The 18,383-nt window shown below is 45.6% G+C and overlaps 1 protein-coding gene across 1 annotated transcript; it reads right to left on the reverse strand.

Annotated features, from left to right (window-relative positions):
• Positions 1 to 4,089: 4,089 nt before the first annotated feature.
• Positions 4,090 to 18,383, reverse strand: LACTBL1 (lactamase beta like 1). Its single transcript, XM_003127694.5, has 5 exons — positions 18,274 to 18,383; positions 15,259 to 15,416; positions 14,039 to 14,277; positions 9,851 to 9,956; positions 4,090 to 8,075 (listed from the first exon to the last, which is right to left on the reverse strand). Exons 1-5 carry the CDS (start codon positions 18,343 to 18,345, stop codon positions 7,094 to 7,096), a joined length of 1,557 nt encoding a protein of 518 aa, XP_003127742.3. The 5' UTR covers positions 18,346 to 18,383; the 3' UTR covers positions 4,090 to 7,093.

Genomic DNA, 18,383 nt, shown 5'->3' on the forward strand with positions numbered 1-18,383 from the left:
AAAGACATATCTTATAAAGCGTTGTTACCTAAAACATACCAAAACTCTTAAAACTCAACAATAAGAAAACAAACAACCCATTTTAAAAATCTGTTCAAAGATGTGAACAGATACCTTGCCAAAGAAGGTATACAGATGGCAAGTAAGCATATAAAAAGATGCTCCACACCATATAATCAGGGAACTGCAAATTAAAACAATGAGACAGCACCATATACCTATTAGAATGGCCAAAATCTAGCACACTGACAACACCAAATGCTGACAAGGATGTGGAGCCACAGGAACTCTCATTCAATGCTGGTAGGAATGCAAAATGGCACTGCCACTCTGAAAGACAGTTTGGCAGTTTCTTACAAAACTAAACATACTCCTACCATATAATCCGGAATTATTTTCTTTGCCAAAACTTGGAAGCATCCTCCATGTCCTTAATAGGTGAATGAATAAATAAACATTCAACATTCAAACAATGGACTATTATTCAGTGCTTTAAAAAAAAAAAAAAGAGCTACTGAGCTGCAAAAAGACATGAAAGAAACTTAAAATGCATATAACTAAGTGAAAAAAGCCAATCTGAAAAGGCTATAGATCATTAATTTGCAAGTGCATGATGTTTGGGAAAAGGCAATAAAAAGATAAGTGGTTGCCAGGATTTGGGATGAGGGAGGAATTTTAGGGCAGTGAAAATAGTCTGTATGCTATTATAATGATGGATACATGTCATTATACATTTGACTTAACCCATAGGATGTGGGATACCAAGGGGGAACCCTTATGTAAACTATGGACTTTGGGTGATGACAGGCCAATGGAGGCTCATCAACTGTAACAAATGTAGCATTCTGGCAGGGGATGTTGATAATGGAAGACCCTATGCCTGAGCAGGGGCAGGGAGTAAATTGGAAAGCTCTGTACCTTCCTCTCAACTTTGCTATAAAACTAAAGCTGCTCTAAAAAATAAAATTAACTCAAGGAAAAAAAAATAGAATTTAAAAGATCAAATTCTAGCTACATGCAACAAGAGTAAATATTGTTGTATTAAACTTATGTCAGTTATATGAATGTATGTGTGTGTAAAATCTACCTTCCGCTGAAGTTATAGGTCAAAAAAGTCGCAAAAAACTCTGGCTTAATCCAAACCAAACATTCAAGCCAAAAGGCACTCACAATAAAGCTACAAAACATGTGAAGTAAAAACTGACAGAATCAAAAGGAGAAACAGACAAATTTATAATTATAACTGGAGACTTCAACTTCTCTCTCTGGACAATTGACATACCAACTATATGAAAAATCAGCAAGGATAGAGAAGGACTCAATCCCACTAAGAACCATAGGATCTAACTGACCTCTACATAACACTTCACCCAACAGCTGCAGAATACACATCCTTTTCAAGTGCACACAGAATGTCTACCAAGATAGACTATATCCTAGGCCACCAAAAAAACCTCAACAAATTTTAAAAGCACTGCAATCATACAAATTGTGTTCCTGACCACAGTGGAGTCAAATTAGAAATGAAAAGCATAAAGATAAAAGGGAAATCTCTGAAAACTCAGAAACGAAACACACTCCTAAATAACCCATATGGAGAAAGAGGAAATCTCAAAGGAAATTTAAAAATGCATTGATCTTGGAGTTCCCTTGTGGCACAATAGGTTAAGGATCCAGCATTGTCACTGCAGTGGCTCGGGAGCTTCCACTTACCAAGGGTGCAGCCAAAAAAAATGTGTTGATTTTAATGAAAATAAAAATACAACATATTAAATTTTATAGGGCACAGCTGAAGCAATGTTGGAAGGATTTATACCACAAAATGCTTACATTAGAAAAGAGGGAAAGCCTCATATCCATAAAGCAAGCTTGTGCCTCAAGAATCTAGGGAAATACTTCTAATAAAAAGAAAAGCACAATAAATCCAAAGCAATCAGAGGAAAGAAATAATAAAATAATAGATGAAATCAGTGAAACTGAAAACAGAAAAGCAATAAAGAAAATCAGGAGTTCCCATTGTGGCTCAATAGGTTAAGAACCCAACACAGTCTCTGTGAGGATGCGGTTTTAATCCTTGGTCTCACTCAGTGGGTTAAGGATCCAGCATTGCTGCAAGCTGTGGCACTGGTTGCAGATGCAGCTCAGACAGTGTTGTGGTGGCTGTGGCACAGGCCATAGCTGCAGCTCTGAGTTGATCCCTGGCCCAGGAACTTCCATATGCCACAGGTGCAGCCGTTAAAAAGAAAAAAGAAAATCAATGAACCAAAACGTAGTTCTTTGAGGAATTCCTGTCATGCCACAGGAGAAACGAATCCAACTAGGAACCATGAGGTTTGGTCCCTGGCCTTGCTCAGTGGGTTAGGACCCAGTGTTGCCATGAGCTGTGGTGTAGGCCGCAGATGTGACTCGGATTTGGCATTGCTGTGGCTGTGGTGTAGGCCAGCAGCTACAACCCCAATTCAGCCTCTAAATTGACATTCTCAAATGAAATGGAATATCACCACGGACCCTGGAGATGCCAAAAGGATAACAAAGGAATGCTATGAACAACTCTACATGCATAAACTTGACAACTTTGATGAAATGGGCCAGTTCTTGAAAAAGCACAAATGACCACAACTTGCTCATATCACTCATATGAAGCAGCTCATTTGACTAAGCACTATAAACATTAAGGAAATGGAATTGATAATTTTTTTTTAATTCCCAAAAAAGAAAATCTACAGGCCCAGATAGTTTCACTGGAGAACACTACCAAATGTTTTAGGAAGAATACCAATTCGATGCAATCTCTTCCAGGAAACAGAAGAAGAGGAAACACTTCCCAGTTCATTTATAAAGTTAGTATTACCCGATAGCAAAACCAGACAAATATTGTAAAAAAGAAACTGCAGACCAAAGTCCCTCCTGAATACAAATGCAAAAAAAATCCTTAACAAAATATTAGCAAATAGAATTTAGCAATATATATGCTATAACCAAGTTTATTTATTTTAGAGATCCAAACCTGGCTCAATATTCAAAAACCAATCAATGTAATCCACCAGAGTAATAAATTAAAGAAAAATTACATGAGCATATCAATTTATGCAGGAAAAATATCTTACGAAATTCAAACCTTTCTATGATTTTCACAAATACTTTCAGAAAATTAGGAACAGGAGAATCTCCTCAACTTGAGAAAGAGCATCTGCAAAACACTTATAGTTAACATTGTATTTCACAGTCAAAGAGGGAATACACCGCTCAGCTGGTTAAGAATCCAACTAGTCTCCATGAGGATGTGGGTTTGATCTCTAGCCTTGCTCAGTGGGTTGAGGATCTGGTGTTGCCACAGGCTACGGCGCAGATCAAAAATGCAGCTCAGATCCTGCATTGCTGTGTCTATGGCTGTGATGCAGACCAGCAGCAACAGCTCCAATTCAACCCCTAACCTGGGAACTTACATGTGCTGCAGGTGTGGCCATAAAAATAAATAAATAAATAAAGACTAATGCTTTCTGCCTAAGATCAGGAAAAAGGCAAGGACATCCATTCTTACCACTCAACATAGCACTGGAAGTTCTAACCAGCAAAATAAAGGAAAACAAAATAAAAGGTATACAGGTTAAAAAGGAAGAAACAAAAACTGTCCCTATTGGCAGGTGACATATTTTGTCTCCACAAAAAATCTAAAAACAAAAACAAAAGTAAAAACAAAAAAACTTCTAGAATGACCATATGAGTACAGCCCAGTCATAGAAAACAGGGTTAACACCCAAAAAAAAAATTGTTTTTAATGAATATGTGGACATAAAATTAAAATATAATACCATTTATAAACACTCTTCCTAAAATGAAATTTTTTTAAAAAAAAAAGCTACCATTCAACCCCTCAGTTACATTCTTGGGAATTTATACCAGAAAAATAAAAACTAGTGTTCACATGAATACATGTAAACAAATGTTCCAAACAGCTGTATTCGTAACAGCCTAACAGCTGCAAGTAACATAGATGTCCTTCACCAAGTGAATGGTTACATTAACTAGGGTGCAGCCATACCATGCAGCCACTACTATGCAACAGAAAGAAAAATTTTTTAATTTATTTATTTTTTTTTTTTTTTTTTTTTTTGCTTTTTAGGGCCACACCTGTGACACATGGCAGTTCCCAGGCCTGGGGTTGAATTGGGGCTGCAGCTGCCGGCCTACACCATAGCCACAGCAACGCCAAATCGGAGCTACATCTGCGACCTACACCACAGCTCACAGCAACACCGGATCCTTAACCCACTGAGTGAGGCCAGGGATGGAACCTGCATCCTCATGGATGCTAGTCAGATTCGTTACCGCTGAGCCACCACCACGACAGGACCTCCAAGAAACAAACCATTGATACTTGCAACAATGTGAATGATCCCCTGAGAATTACACTGAGTAGGGGAAAAAAAAAATCCCAGAGATTACATCTTGTGGGACTCCTGTTCATGTAAATAATCAATAACCAATCTATTATAAGAATAAAGGAGAGTTTTATTTGAGCCAAATGGAGGACCAAAGCTCAGGAGACAGCTTCTCGGCTCCAAGGAACTGCTCCAGAGAAACATGGTTTTCAGCACAGTTTTATATCTCATCAGAACAAAGAACATCAAACATGACAGGAGTACATTCCTTCAAAATTCCCCAAAAAATACAGATTAGCACATACACAGCAAGTCAGTTGGTGCTTGTATCATCAAAGGAGTCATAGCATTGACACCCACGGAAGGGAGACATTTATCTCTACCTTCAAAAGGGACATTACTTACTTCTGGACAATGCACCCTTTTCTTTAATGTATGTTTGATAGGCCACAAGGCAAGTTAGCATCAAGTTCAAACTAAATCATGTATAAGCCAGAATGACTTCCCCAATGCCTCAATATGTGAAAATTTCTTCCATCACTCCACTTAGATAATATTCTTGAAATGACAAAATTACACAACTGGAGAACAGACTGGTGATTGCCAGGGCTTAAAGACAGGGCAGGGTTGATAAACATATGGGTGTGGCTAGAAAAAGGCAACAAGAGGGATTCTTGTGCTGATGAAAATGTATCCTGACCATACCAAAGTCAGTAACTTTCTTGTGATACTGTACTATAGTTCTGCCACGTTTCCATTAGAAGTAGGGCTGACATATGGAGGTTTCCAAACTAGGGGTCCAATCAGAGCTACAGCTGCCAGCCTACACACCACAGCCATAGCAATGCCAGATCCAAGCCGAGTCTGTGGCCTATACCACAGCTCACAGCAACGCCAGATCCTTAACCCACTGAGTGAGGCCAGGGATTGAACCCGAAACCTCACGGTCCCTAGTGGGATTTGTTTTCACTACGTAACAATAGTAACTCCAACAATTTTTTTTTTCCAATAGGTGTTTTTCTTTTATCAATGTTATAATGTTGGGCTACACAATCGACAATGAAAGGCCAGGAAGGGGGGAGCACTGGCCAAGGCAGGGAGAGGGGTGCAGTGCCCTGGGGAGGCTCCTGACCAGCCACCAGACCAGGTGCTGCTTCTGTATGACTCAGGAGTGGTCAACAGAAAACTGGGGCCTGGGGACCAACAGGTTATTTCTTAAAACTGCATGTGAATCTACAATTCTATCAAAATGAAATGTTTAATTTTTAAAAGGACATGCAAAATGCAAGCCCAAATTTAGTATTAGAGTCAGTAGGCATAAAATTTATCAAATGTTTTTAAACTTCTGCTATCCAAAAGACAACATTAAGAAAAGGCAAGCCAAAGACTGGGGGGGAAATCTTTGCAAAACTTCTGACAAAGGACTTCTATCCAGTGCATTTAGAGAACTTTTACAATGTGATAAATACAGTGCAATTAAAACCACAGTGGGATAGGACTTCACAACCACTAGCATGACTAAAATTGAAAAGACTGACAAGGCTTAGTGGCAGGAAAGATGTGGAGCAATGGAACTACTGTATATTGCTGGTGGAAACATCAAATGGCACCAGGACTTTGGAAACCTGCATGGCGGTCACACCTAGATATTTACCCAAAAGAAATGAAAGCATGTACTCACAAAAAAAGACTTATACGAGAATGCTTTTTCATAATAGCCCCAATCTGGAAACAACCCAAATGTCCATCAACAGGTGAATGGATAAACAAATTGTGGCATATCCATGCAACCAAATACTGCTCAGCAATAAAAAGGAACACAATGTTGATATACACAAAGACATAAATGAACCTCAGAAACCACATTATGAGCAAAAGAGGACAGACACAAAAGAATACTCTATGCGATCCCATGTATATGAAATTTCAGAACAGGCAAAACTAATCTAAAGTGACAGAGAAGATCAGTGGTTGCCTGAGGCTAGGAGCAGGGAAGAGGACTGACTGCAAAGCAGTAGAAGGAACATTTGGGGGGGTGACAAAAATGTTCTGTATCTTGACTGGGTATTAGTATTTGTCAAAATCATCAAACTGTGTCCAATAGTATGTGAATTTTTATGTAAATTATAACTCAATAAGGTTGATTTTCTCTTTTTTTTCTTTTGAGGGCCACACCTGCAGCATATCGAAGTTCCCAGGCTGGGGTGGAATCAGAGCTGCACCTGACTGCCTATGCCACAGACATAGCAATCCCATATCCAAGCTACATGTGCAAATAAGGTTGATTCTTTAAAAGACATAATGCTAGGGAATTCCTTTTCGGTTCAGCGGATTAAGGGTCCCTCATTGTTAGTGCAGTGGCACAGGTTTGATCCCTGGCCCTGGAACTTCCGCATGCCACGCCTGTAGCCAAAAAAAAAAAGATACAGTGCTGGACCATGTTCTGTCTCAGATTCAACAGACACAAAAGTACTCTGTCAACGTGATATTACAGTTTCTAAATGCTCTGTAAATTTCTGTACTTAACTCTTCCTCTCCCATGGATAATGGTTCACAACTAGCTGTGGTCAGTGGACCACCCTTTCAGTAGCACTGCCTTACCTGACTCTGCCAACTCCTCAAATTCTTTAACAGACATCCATGCAGCCTTACCTTGCAAAAGGAGGTTGGAAAGCTGGAAGGTGAGAGAAGGCTCCAAACAGAACCCGGAGTCACTGGGTTTTGAACACTGGCTTGTGCAGCAGCCGCAACACTCGGTACGTGTTGAGGCCCGGCACGTCGAAGCCGGGGGACAGCCCGTGGCGGTCCAAGGGGTAGAAGTTGACTAGCTGCCCGTGCTGAGCCTCTAGGGACAGCCAGGAGTCGCCCAGCGGAAGCGTGCAAGGGAACTCGCGGGCCACGTGCAGCTGGAAGACACGGCCACGCAGGTGGCGCAGCGCCAACGTGCGGAACGCCGGGGGCACCAGCGCCTCCACGCGGGGCCCGAACTGGCGCAGGCGCAGCTCGCCCGCCGGCCCAGCGCGCACCTCGTAGAAAGTCAGGTTGGAGAAAGTGAAGTAGCCGGCAAAGGGGCGCGCGCTGGGCGGCGGAGCCGGGCTGAGCTCTGCCTCCCGTAGGGCCCTCTCCATGGCCGGCAGGAGCACATCGTAGGCCTGCGCCACCAGGTCGGAACCGGGTGGCCTCGGCCCGGCCAGGAGCAGCACGAGGCCCAGGCGTAGGGGCGGCACCAGGGAGAAGGTGGCAGCGTAGCCGTCCAGGTCGCCGTCCTTACGCACCACGCGATAGCCTCGCTGCACGTGGAACTCCCATGGTGTGCCCGTCTCGTTGGCGAAGTAGGCGCCGGAGCAGGCCAGCAGTGGCGCTAGCAGCGTCTTGGCCGCGTCGGGCCGCAAAAGCCGCTGGGGCCCGTTGCCCAGCAGCGCCACCGCCAGCTTGGCCAGGTCAGCCGTAGTGGAGTACATCTGCCCGGACGGGCGGTACCAGCCCAGGTCATAGAGCGGCGCTGGCCGCCCACTGCCATAGAAGCCAGCTGCCAAGCGGGCGCGCACAAGGGGTGTAAGATCGAAGCCAGTGTCCACCATTCCCAGCGGCTCCAGTACGTTCTCCAAGATCCAGCGCTGGTAGTCACCCTGGGCCGTGTGGGCTGCCAGGACATGGGCCAGAAGTGAGAAGGCCAGTGTGCTGTAATGGCATCTGAAAAAAGAGGGGTAGAGCTGGGATGCAGCCTAGAACGGACATCTCCAAGCTCTAAATAGTCCCTTGCCACCTGCTCAGACTGTCTGAAAAGCCACCAGAGTTTCACCAGACTGGGTGGGACAGAAGAAACCAGCTTCACTTCATCAGAGATGGTCAGAGCCAGCAGAGACTTCGGAGATCACCAAGTACAACTCACTATTCTACACCTGGAAAGAGGAAGGCCCCGAGAGGGGCAGAGAATTGCCCACAGTCACACAGCAGGTTGGAGGAGACCTGGGCTTGGCAATGCAGCTGAGAAAATGGTAAAACAAATCTTCTTGATCCTTTACACTTTAGTATATTTACTTTTATCAAATGGAAAACTAGGGTCTCAGACTGTTGGGGGCAGGGGCGGGTAATGATTGTCATCACAGAGCTCAAGAGAAGCAGAATTTCATCCCTTTCTTCTTCCCAACCATGGCAGGCCAGTAATCAGTAAGCAGTTGCAGTTTCAGAATCCTTCAAATAGTGCCCCAGGAAGACACAAGAATGGATGAAAAGGCACAAATCCTCTTAGAAATTCCTGAGATAAAATGCCTCTGCTGAGGTCATACAGCAAGATGGTAGCAGATGGAGTTCCCATGTGGCTCACCAGCTTAAGGATCTAGTATTTTCACTGCAGTGGCTTGGGTCGCTGCTGTGGCAAGGGTTCAATCTCTGGCCCAGCAACTTCTGCATGCCACAAGTGCGGCCAAAAAAAAAAATTTTTTTTAAAGATAGTAGCAGAGCTGGATGGAGGACTCTAGCCTACAGATACCCAAGTATTACCTAGATCCTTTCTTCCTTAAGAGGAGTGGGGTCTGAGGTTCAGCACTTGGAGAAGCAGAGGGGCAAATTTGGAAAAAAGGCACTGCCCTGGGGCAGGATAGTGCCTGCTGCCCTCTGTCCAGTTCTACAGCCCCACTGCTCCAGGAGCTGGGCTTCTCCGTTGAGTGGCTATCCTAACTAACCACTCCCTATCTCATCAGCATCCCATTTATCTTCCAGCACTTGGCAAAATCTGTGTGTCTTATTGTCTTTTGAGGGCCACGCTCTTGGCATATGGGGGTTCCCAAGCTAGGGGTCGAATCAGAGCTGCACCTGTCAGCCTACACCTCAGCCACAGCAACGCCAGATCCTTAACCCACTGAGCAAGGCCAGGGATCGAACCTGCAACCTCATGGTTCCTAGTCAGATTTGTTTCCGCTGTGCCGTGACAGGAACTCCCAAAATCTGTATTTATCTTGTTTCTGTTTGCTGATAAGAGTGTTCATTGTTCTGGAGTTCCCTGATAGCTCAAGGGGTTAAGGATCCAGCATTGTCGTTGCTATGGCTTAGGTTGCTGCTGTGGCTTGGGTTTGATCCCTGGCCCTGGAACTTCTGCATGCCACAAGTGTGGCAAAAAAAAAATAGACTCGTGAGGAGGGACCTGATTGAATTCGTTCCCTACTATATCTCAGTTTAGCACATTTCAGGCACAGAGCAGATGCTCAACAAATGTTGAGTGGATTGACGGAAACGACGGGAGATTCAAACAGGACTGGATCTGGGCCCAGCTCTCTGCTGCCTTGCTCTGCTATCCCTCTGTGGGCCTCAGTCTTCCCAGCTGTGGAATAGGGGCTGCAGTCAGTGATCCCTGAGGTCTCTCCTCTTTCTGACCACCTTGGATAAGGTGTCACAGGCTCTTTCCCAGGAGGCATGTGTCACCTCATGAGGTTCCTAACCTTAGCAGGGCATCAGGGCTCACTCCTCACCTGGTTCCTGGGTCTGCCACCAGCACATCATCCTTGAGCAGGCTCAGGGCCTCTTGGGTGCTGCCCTTCCACAGCAGAGAAGTGGAGCGAAGCCTTCGGGGCAGCCCTAGGGAGGAGCAGTGGTCAGACCTGCTGGGTCCGCTGAGGGTGGGATGGAGGACCCCTGGGTGCACTCCCTCCCCCACTTCCATGAACTGAGAAATAACACCAAAGTCACCTTCGAACCAACAAAAAACTCTTGCATGGACTCTAATTCTGTCTGTGTTTCACTGGGGAAGCCATTTACCCTCCCTGAGCCCCAGAACCCTCATCTGTAACATGCAGGAAATGATTCCTATGTCAGAGGGCTGATGTGAGGAGTCAGTGAAATAGAATGTTTAGCATCGTGCCTGGTCATAGTAACTGTTCAAAAAATTGTTATTATCATCAACCATAAGTGTTCGATTCCATAAAATTCTTGAGGTCACTGCCCACGGAGGTTTTTTTAGAACTGGCCTGGCCCCTCTAACCACTTGGAATTTTCTGTTTATTGATGTGACAAGTCTTAGAAGGATCTCAGGACTAGGATTCTTTCCACCCATTCACTCAACAACAGTTTTCAAGCATCTCTTTTGTGCCAAAGACTGTTCTGGGTACTGGAATTCAGTAGTGAACAAAACAAAGTCTCTGTCCTTGTGGAGTGTGCATTCTCCTGGAGAGGACAGACAAGCAGCAAATAAATATTCATGCGGTGGAGGAAAACAATTCCATGCATGAAGGGAGGGGTTGTTATTTTATACAAAGCGGTCCGAGGAGGGCCTCTGGGAGAAGGTGATCCTTAAGCAGGTGAGAGAGAGCCATGCCTCAGTGGGAGGAAAGAATGTCTCAGGCAGAGGGAACAGCAGGTGCCAAGGCCCCGAGATGGGAATGTCTGGCATGTTTGAGGATCAACAGGAAACAGCCAGGGTAGCCTGAGAGAATTGAGAAAAGGGGAGACTCTGGAGGTGAGAGATACTGATGGTGCAGGCACCAGATTCTGTAGGGTGCTATAGGCTACTGGAAAGACAGGGGTTTCAGCAGAGTGATCTGCTGAATAATCTGATATATGTCTTCATTGCTCTGGCCACTATGTGAAAATAGACTTGATGGACAATGGCAGCGGCTGGGAAGCCTGTAAGGAGACTTGCAAAAATCCCTGTTTAAATGATAATGGTCTGGATGAGGATGCCAGCAGTAGAGGTAATGAGGAGTGGTCGGATTGTGAACATATTTTGATGGTGGGGCCAACAAAATTTGCTCCTAGAGGTGATGTTGAGGGTGTGGGAGTGAAAGTTACCAGGGATAACTCCAAGGTTCTTGGCCTGAGCCACTGGGGGATGGAGTCCCAAGTGCTAGGTTTAAATTCTGACTCTAGGAGTTCCCATCACAGTGCAGCAGAAACGAATCCAACTAAGAACCATGAGGTTGCAGGTTCAATTCCTGGCCTTGCTCAATGGGTTAAGGATCCAGGGTTGCTGTGAGCTGTGGTGTAGGTCACAGACGAGGCTCGGATCTGGCATTGCTGTGGCTGGTGGTGTAGGCCAGCAGCTATAGCTCCAATTCAGCTCCTAGCCTGGGAACTTCCATGTGCCACGGATGCGGCCCTAAAAAGATAAAAGACGAAAAAAAAAAATTTCCGACTCTAGCACTTCTTGCTGTGTGGCCACAAACCATGTGTTTTTCCTCTCTGAGCCTGTACTTGCTCACCTTGAAGTGGGCTGAAGCAGCTGCACTGGTTTCCTGAGGTGTTGCAAGACTTAGAATAGATGAAAAGTTCCAAGAATGAGAGAAAGCTCTAGATTAGGATGAGAGCCTATGACAGAGTTATTCAGGCAGCTGTATGCTCAGCTGGCCCTTTTGGGACTGAGAGGGAGACACTTTCGGTGTTTTTAAACTGACCCCAGGCACAGAGCCCCCAGTGCTGGGTTCCTTGGGTATAAGAGGCAGACAAATCCAGTGTACCCCTAGAGGGCGCCCTGGGGTCAAATTATAACTAGGAATGGGTTTAATAGGAGGCTGGTGGAGCAAAAGGCTCAGGGCTCCTCCACCTGCATGACACCTTCCAAGGCCTGTATTCAAGTTTGAATGTATAATATTGTATTTTTAAAAGGACCCCCAAATTATGTCTTCATCAGAGCCCAGTAAACCTAGATCTGACACCTGGCTGTAATAACCAGAGCTAAATTGACAAGTACCTGCTGTGTGCCAGGTACTCTGCTACATGCTTGACATTCACTAGCACATTTAATTCCCCAAAGTAGCATGAACCAGTCATATTAGAGGAGAAAAGCAAGGCTCAGAGAGGTTACATGATTTACCCAAGATCACACAGCCAGGAGGAGGCAGAGCTGGAATCTCAGTGCTTGTGCCCTTAATCAATGGGCCACCCTCTCCCAAGGCTCTGATCCTGTCCTGCCTGGGTGACTTCAGGAGGCTCCATTCTCTCACTGAGCCTGAGGTTCACCATCTTCTCACAGGAGTGACAACCAGTCATGTCCGTAGACAGAAACTTCAAGCCTAAACATACTTTGTAAAAGGATGAAATAGTAGGCACTCGCAAGGGATTCCTGCCATCTAGAGTTGGTGGGTTGATGACTGCAAGTAGGAACAATAGGAGGCATTTCCAGGCGTGCAGATGGTGCCTGTCTTCTCCCCCTGGACTGGGTCAGTCATCACACAGCACAGCCCCCCACCCACCCACATGCACACCTTCTCTTTAAACAGCCCTCCTCATTCGCAGGTGGCAGATGGAGGGTTCTTCAGAAGCTTCCAGAGCAACCTTTCAGCATGCAGCCCATTCCTGATCCAATCCTGCCCAATTCCCGACTACTGGCTTCTCTTTCAGCATCCCAGCCTGCCCTTGCCCGTCTGCCATGCAGACTTCATCCTGGCTTGTTAGCACATCTGTCATTATCATTATTATTATACAATAATTTATTTTAAATAAGTAATTCATTTACATGATTCAAAGTTCCAAAGACACAATGAAAATTTTTCTTCCCATTCTTCACCCCAGCCACCAATTTCCCCTCCTTAGAGGCAACCCAGTGATTCAATCTCTTTAGTTTTCTTCCAAAGATATGTGATGCACATACATGTGTGTATATGTGTTGTGTAATATGTATATTACACATGCATTACACATATGCATTTGTATATGTATATATCATACATGTATGTATTATTTTATTTATTCACGCAGTAGCATACAATCTATGCTGTTAGGAGCTTTTTTACCCGCATCCATCACAGTACATGAGAAACATTATTACCCTTTTTTTTAGGGCTACGTAGTATTTGATTGTATAGCTGTATCATAGTTTATTTCGTTACTACCCTGTTTGTGTTTAGGTTGTTTCAATCTTTCTTTTTTCTACTATTATAAATAGTGTTACAGTGAATAACTAGGTACATGCTTCATACCACATATGTGTGGATACATCTGTAAGAGGATTTCCTAAGTGTCATTGCTGAGTCAAAGGATATATACATTTTCGTGATAGTTTTATCAATTTCCCTCCACACAGGTTGCACCAATTTCAATTTCTGCCCCTGAGATATGAGATCTAAGAGGGCCTATGTCACCATAACGTCACCAACCTAGAACACCCACCATTATCGCCTTTACCAATCTGAGAGGAAAAGTCTCTCAGTAGATTTAATTTGCATTTATTTTATTGTGAATGAAGTTGCACATCTTTTAATATTTTTTAATAGTCCTAAGAACCATTTGTATCCCTTTTCTGTGAACTGTCTATTTTGTTCCTATCTTTTACCCATTTTTTCTCTTGGGTTGTTGCTCTTTGTATTGATTTGCAGGTGATCTTTATATATTAAGGGAAATCACTAATGTATAATTGTAGAAGATAGTATATACAAATTATGTGTAAAATTTATAATTTATAGACTTGTCTACAAATACTCATTTATTAACTTGTTCTTAACCTAATAAGCAGATCTTGACCTATCGACTTGCTTTTCACCTGCCAGTGGATCTTGATTTGTCCATTTGATCTAAAGTCACAGCCTTTACCTCACCAGATCCTTCCCCCCAGGGAGGATGAGAGAGCTATGGCCAGTTGAGGAAGCAGAGCAGAGAGTGGCCCAGCCTGGCTGGATGAGGGCCCGAAATGGTTTGGGCTGAGCTAGATTAAATTCAGAGCCACTCACCTGAGAGCTGGCTGGCCATCCTTCGGAGGGTGACAGGCGAAGGCCTTGGGGCTGGGCCCACCTCCTCCAGCCCATCCATAAGGCTCTGTTGTCCAGGGGCTGACACCATGCCCAGCGGGTTGTTGATGGTGAAGGTGCTGGCATACCGCTCTAGAGGGTCATCCAGAGAGGCTACGATGCCCTCCTCCCACAGGCGGTACAGCATGAGGACAGGAAAGATCTTGGAGAGGCTGGAGATCCTGGATGGTGTGGGGGACACAAGGGTGCAGAGGGCATCCTATTGGCCCCTCAACCCACCTCCACCCTGCACCCCCAGCCTCTACTTCCTAGGGTAATTAGGAAAGCTCTGAGTCTGCCCTTACTGAGCATCTCAGACCAGAATCCACTGGCCTCTGCTGAATGCCTTTGGGATGCTAGAGAACATACCGGAGGCAGTGGGGCTGGGCCAAGTGGGCACTTTTGAGCACCTGCCTCATGCCAGACCCTTCACCAGGCACTTCCCACTCTGGGACAGACCTGGGTTGGGATCATACCTCTACCTCTCATCAGCTGGGTGGCCTTGGGCAAGTACTGGACCTTTCTGAGATCCAGTTTCCTTGTCTGTTTCCTGGGTTAGAGAAAAGATTGAACGAAATTGTGCAGGCAGAATGCTTGACAACACACCTGGCAGGTGGTAAGAGCTCAGTAAGTGAGAGCAAATGTAGTATTGCCTGATACATAGCAGGTGCAGCATGAATGGAACCCCTGTAATCCTCACAGTATCTTTGGGGGTGCGCGTGTTCACTTTGTGTTGGGAGCGTTGATGGATTCTGCAGGTGGAGGAGGGGAGCCTCAGGGTGTGCAACAGACTGTCCCAAGTGTCCACCATATGGGCCACAGCTGTCAACTGGCAGAGATGTGGGGAAGGGACCCAGAAACTGGTTATGGTTCCCTTGTGGCACATGGAAGGGGGTGAGCTGGGACACAAGGGGGCCTTTTCTAGTTTGGGAGGCATTCGGATAAGGCCTGTCCTGACTGATTACCACTGTGGGGTGACGTAAGGCACTCACTAGTCCTCTCTGGACTTCAGTCTCATCTCTAAACGTGTCACGATTTAAGGGCCCTGGCAGCTCAGAGCCCCTTCAGACTCAGAGTCATGATTCTCTTGAGTTCCCCCCCCCACATCCTAAATCAACCTTGTCCTCCCATCCTTCCCCCCTCCTGGTGGTCCCGCAGCTGACCGGTACATGGTGTACTTATTAGGGGGCCCAGAAGCCGGGTCTGAACCGTTCTTCCTTCCAAAGTTCCCTGTCCAGAGCACGGTGTCATTGTGGATGACAACTGCAGACATAGCAGCCAGGCCTGGGGCAGACAGTGCGTGGCGCAGGAGCCTGTCCACCTTGGAAGAGAAGAGCAGATGGCTCAGAGTACAGATGCAGAGACGGGCCCCTCCTCCTGCCCACACACCCGACCTGTTGTTCTGCCCTCCGTGCCCTTTCCCACCCCACACCCTGCACACAGCGCCCCTGCCTGACTCCCCTGCATTTTCTCCCCCTTCTGGCTGGGGATCCCAGCCAGACCTTGGATTCTCAAACCATTTCCCAGGGGGTGGGCTTCCCACCCAGTTGCAAAAACAGAGCAGCGCCCCTGGAATCGGTTTTATATGTAAAGTTTCCTCATAAGATGCTTGTTCAAAGAAGAATTTCTTTGGAAAAATATAAAAGGAGTAAGGGGCTAAAACTACTGATGTAGAAACAGACTCAAAGATTTCAAGATCAAACTTAGGGTTACCAAAGGGGAAACTGAGGTGGGGGGATAAATTGGAAGGAAGGAATTGGTACATGCACCCTGCTGTATATAGGGTAGATAACTAACAGAGACCTGCTTTGTAGCACGGGGAGGTTTACTCAATGTTCTGTAATAATCTAAACTGGAAATGATTCACTTTGATATAAACCTAAAGCTAATACAACATTGTAAATCAACTGTACCCCCCCAAAAAAAAATTTTTTTAAGAGGAAAAAGAAACCTACTGATCTAATCAAACCCTTGTCTGATACCCTAGAAAACCTCTGATAGGCCTACTCGGACCCCCCATTGGAAAATTTAGTATCTATAGAAGACCTTTAATGCTCTCTTTGAACATTTACTGAAAGTACCTCATTATTTTCAATAATGAAGTATAATAGTGATGATTAACTGCTCACATTTATTGGACCTTTAGAATGTGCTGGACACGGTACAAAATGATTTTCATCCATCGTCTCACGTAATCCTCGTAATAAATCAGTGGTAATTTCTCCTCATTTTACAGACGAGAAGATTTGAAGTGACTTCCCCAAGTGGCTAAAGGCTAGCGGAATCAGGATTAGAACCCCATGCTAGGAGTTCCCTGGTGGCCCAGCAGGTTAAGGATCTGGTGTTGTCACTGAAGCAGCTCAGGGCACTGCTATAGCGCAAGTTCAATCCCTGGCCCAGGAACTTCCACATGCTGCGGGCACAGCCAAAGGAAAACAAACTAACAAAACCATGCTAACTGCAGCCCCACCTTGCCAAGAAATTTATTTTACATTCCCTGAACTGAGCTCAGTCTACCTGTGCTTTCCACCCCACACTAACTGCCTTTTCTGAGCTTCAGTTTCCTTCTTTATTTATTTTTAAGATTTGTGTATTCTCTTTGCGGGAATTGCTTTTTTTTTTTTCTTTTTTTTTTTCTTCGTAGGGCTGCTCCTGGGATGTATGGAAGTTTCAGGCTAGGGGTTGAATCAGAGCAGCAGCCACAGCAGTGCCAGATCCAAGCTGCATCTGCAACCTACACCACAGCTTATGGCAACGATGGATCCTTAACCCACTGAGCAAGGCCAGGGAGGGAACCCACATCTTCATGGATTCTAGTCAGGTTCTTAACCCTCTGAGCCACAACAAGAACTCTAGATTCCTTCTCTTTAAATAAGGCTTCCAGGAGTTCCCGTCGTGGTGCGGTGCTTAAGGAATCCGACTAGGAACCATGAGGTTGCGGGTTCGGTCCCTGCCCTTGCTCAGGGGGTTGACGATCCGGTGTTGCCTCGAGCTGTGGTGTAGGCTGCAGATACGGCTCGGATCCCGCGTTGCTGTGGCTCTGGCGTAGGCTGGCGGCTACAGCTCCAATTAGACCCCTAGCCTGGGAACCTCCATATGCCGCGGGAGCGGCCCAAAGAAATAGCAAAAAGCCAAAAAAAATAAATAAATAAAATAAGGTTTCCAGAGTGCTAGGAAGCCTAACAAAATTAGCACAGTGCCTGACAGATACTAGGTACTCACTAGATGGAATCTATGGTTGTATTGTTGCTTAATTTTTAAAAAATTACTGTGACCGCTGGGAGCCAGATAGCACCCTTCTGCTCTCTCTCCTTCACACAAGCTCTTTGTGTATTTGCAGACAGTGACCGTGTCTCTCTGCATTGGCTCACACCTCCTCTTATGTGGACACATCACCCTCCTTCCCTTCAGCTATTCTTCAGACGAAGTTCCAACACCCCCTCCCCTGCCGCCACCAGGCTGCTGCTCCTACACTTCCAATCATGTTTCATTTGTCCGTATGTCCCCTAAGGTGAGTGACCCAAGAGGGTGGGCTCTGAATGGCACAGACTAGAGCTGGCTGACAACCCCCTCTAGCGTCAGGCCATCCTACAATAGTAAAAGTTGTGCCATGGGGTGAGTGTCTTTAATCATATTACAGTGGCCTCCGTGACCCTCTCCCACCTCATCTTTCTCCACGTCCACTTATGTCTCCACCAGCCTGAATTTCCTTAGTTCTCTCTATGAGAGAATAGTACTTACTCTGTTGTCTCTGGGCCTTTGCACATGCTGTTCCCTCTGTCTGCAGCACACCCTTCACACCACAAACTCCCTTAGTATACACATGCCTATCCTCTGCATATCAACTACTTGTTCACATATCAGTTAGATACCACTTCCTCCAGAAGCCTTCCCTGACCCCAAGGCCAGTTTCCTTTGTGTCCCCATGTCCCCTAAACTTTCCCTATCCTCATTTTTAAATGTTTACTGTCTTGACTGTTCTGCTCATTCCCAGACTAGTAGCTCCTTGAGAGCAGGACAATATCTTCTTCCTCTCACCTCTCTGGTGCCTAGCACAGAGTAGGTGCTCAAGAATTATATGTTGAATGAATGAACGAATGAATTAATGAATAAATGCCACTACCAGGGCAGAGGGTATGCCCTCCCCTTCATCAGCTGGGCCCTGGGTCATTACTGACCTTTTCCAGGGCCTCCTTCAACACAGGGAGGGGGTGAGCCAAGGGTACAGGCTCAGGATGCTGGGGACACATCCTCACGGGGACAGAGGTCACCTCTGGTCCCAAGGAAC

The sequence above is a fragment of the Sus scrofa genome, chromosome 6 (genome assembly GCF_054392235.1).
Source record: "Sus scrofa isolate SSC_HxYL_T2T_F1_AM1 chromosome 6, Sscrofa_HxYL_maternal_Yorkshire_Landrace_v2.0, whole genome shotgun sequence".
Taxonomy (NCBI): Eukaryota; Metazoa; Chordata; class Mammalia; order Artiodactyla; family Suidae; genus Sus; species Sus scrofa.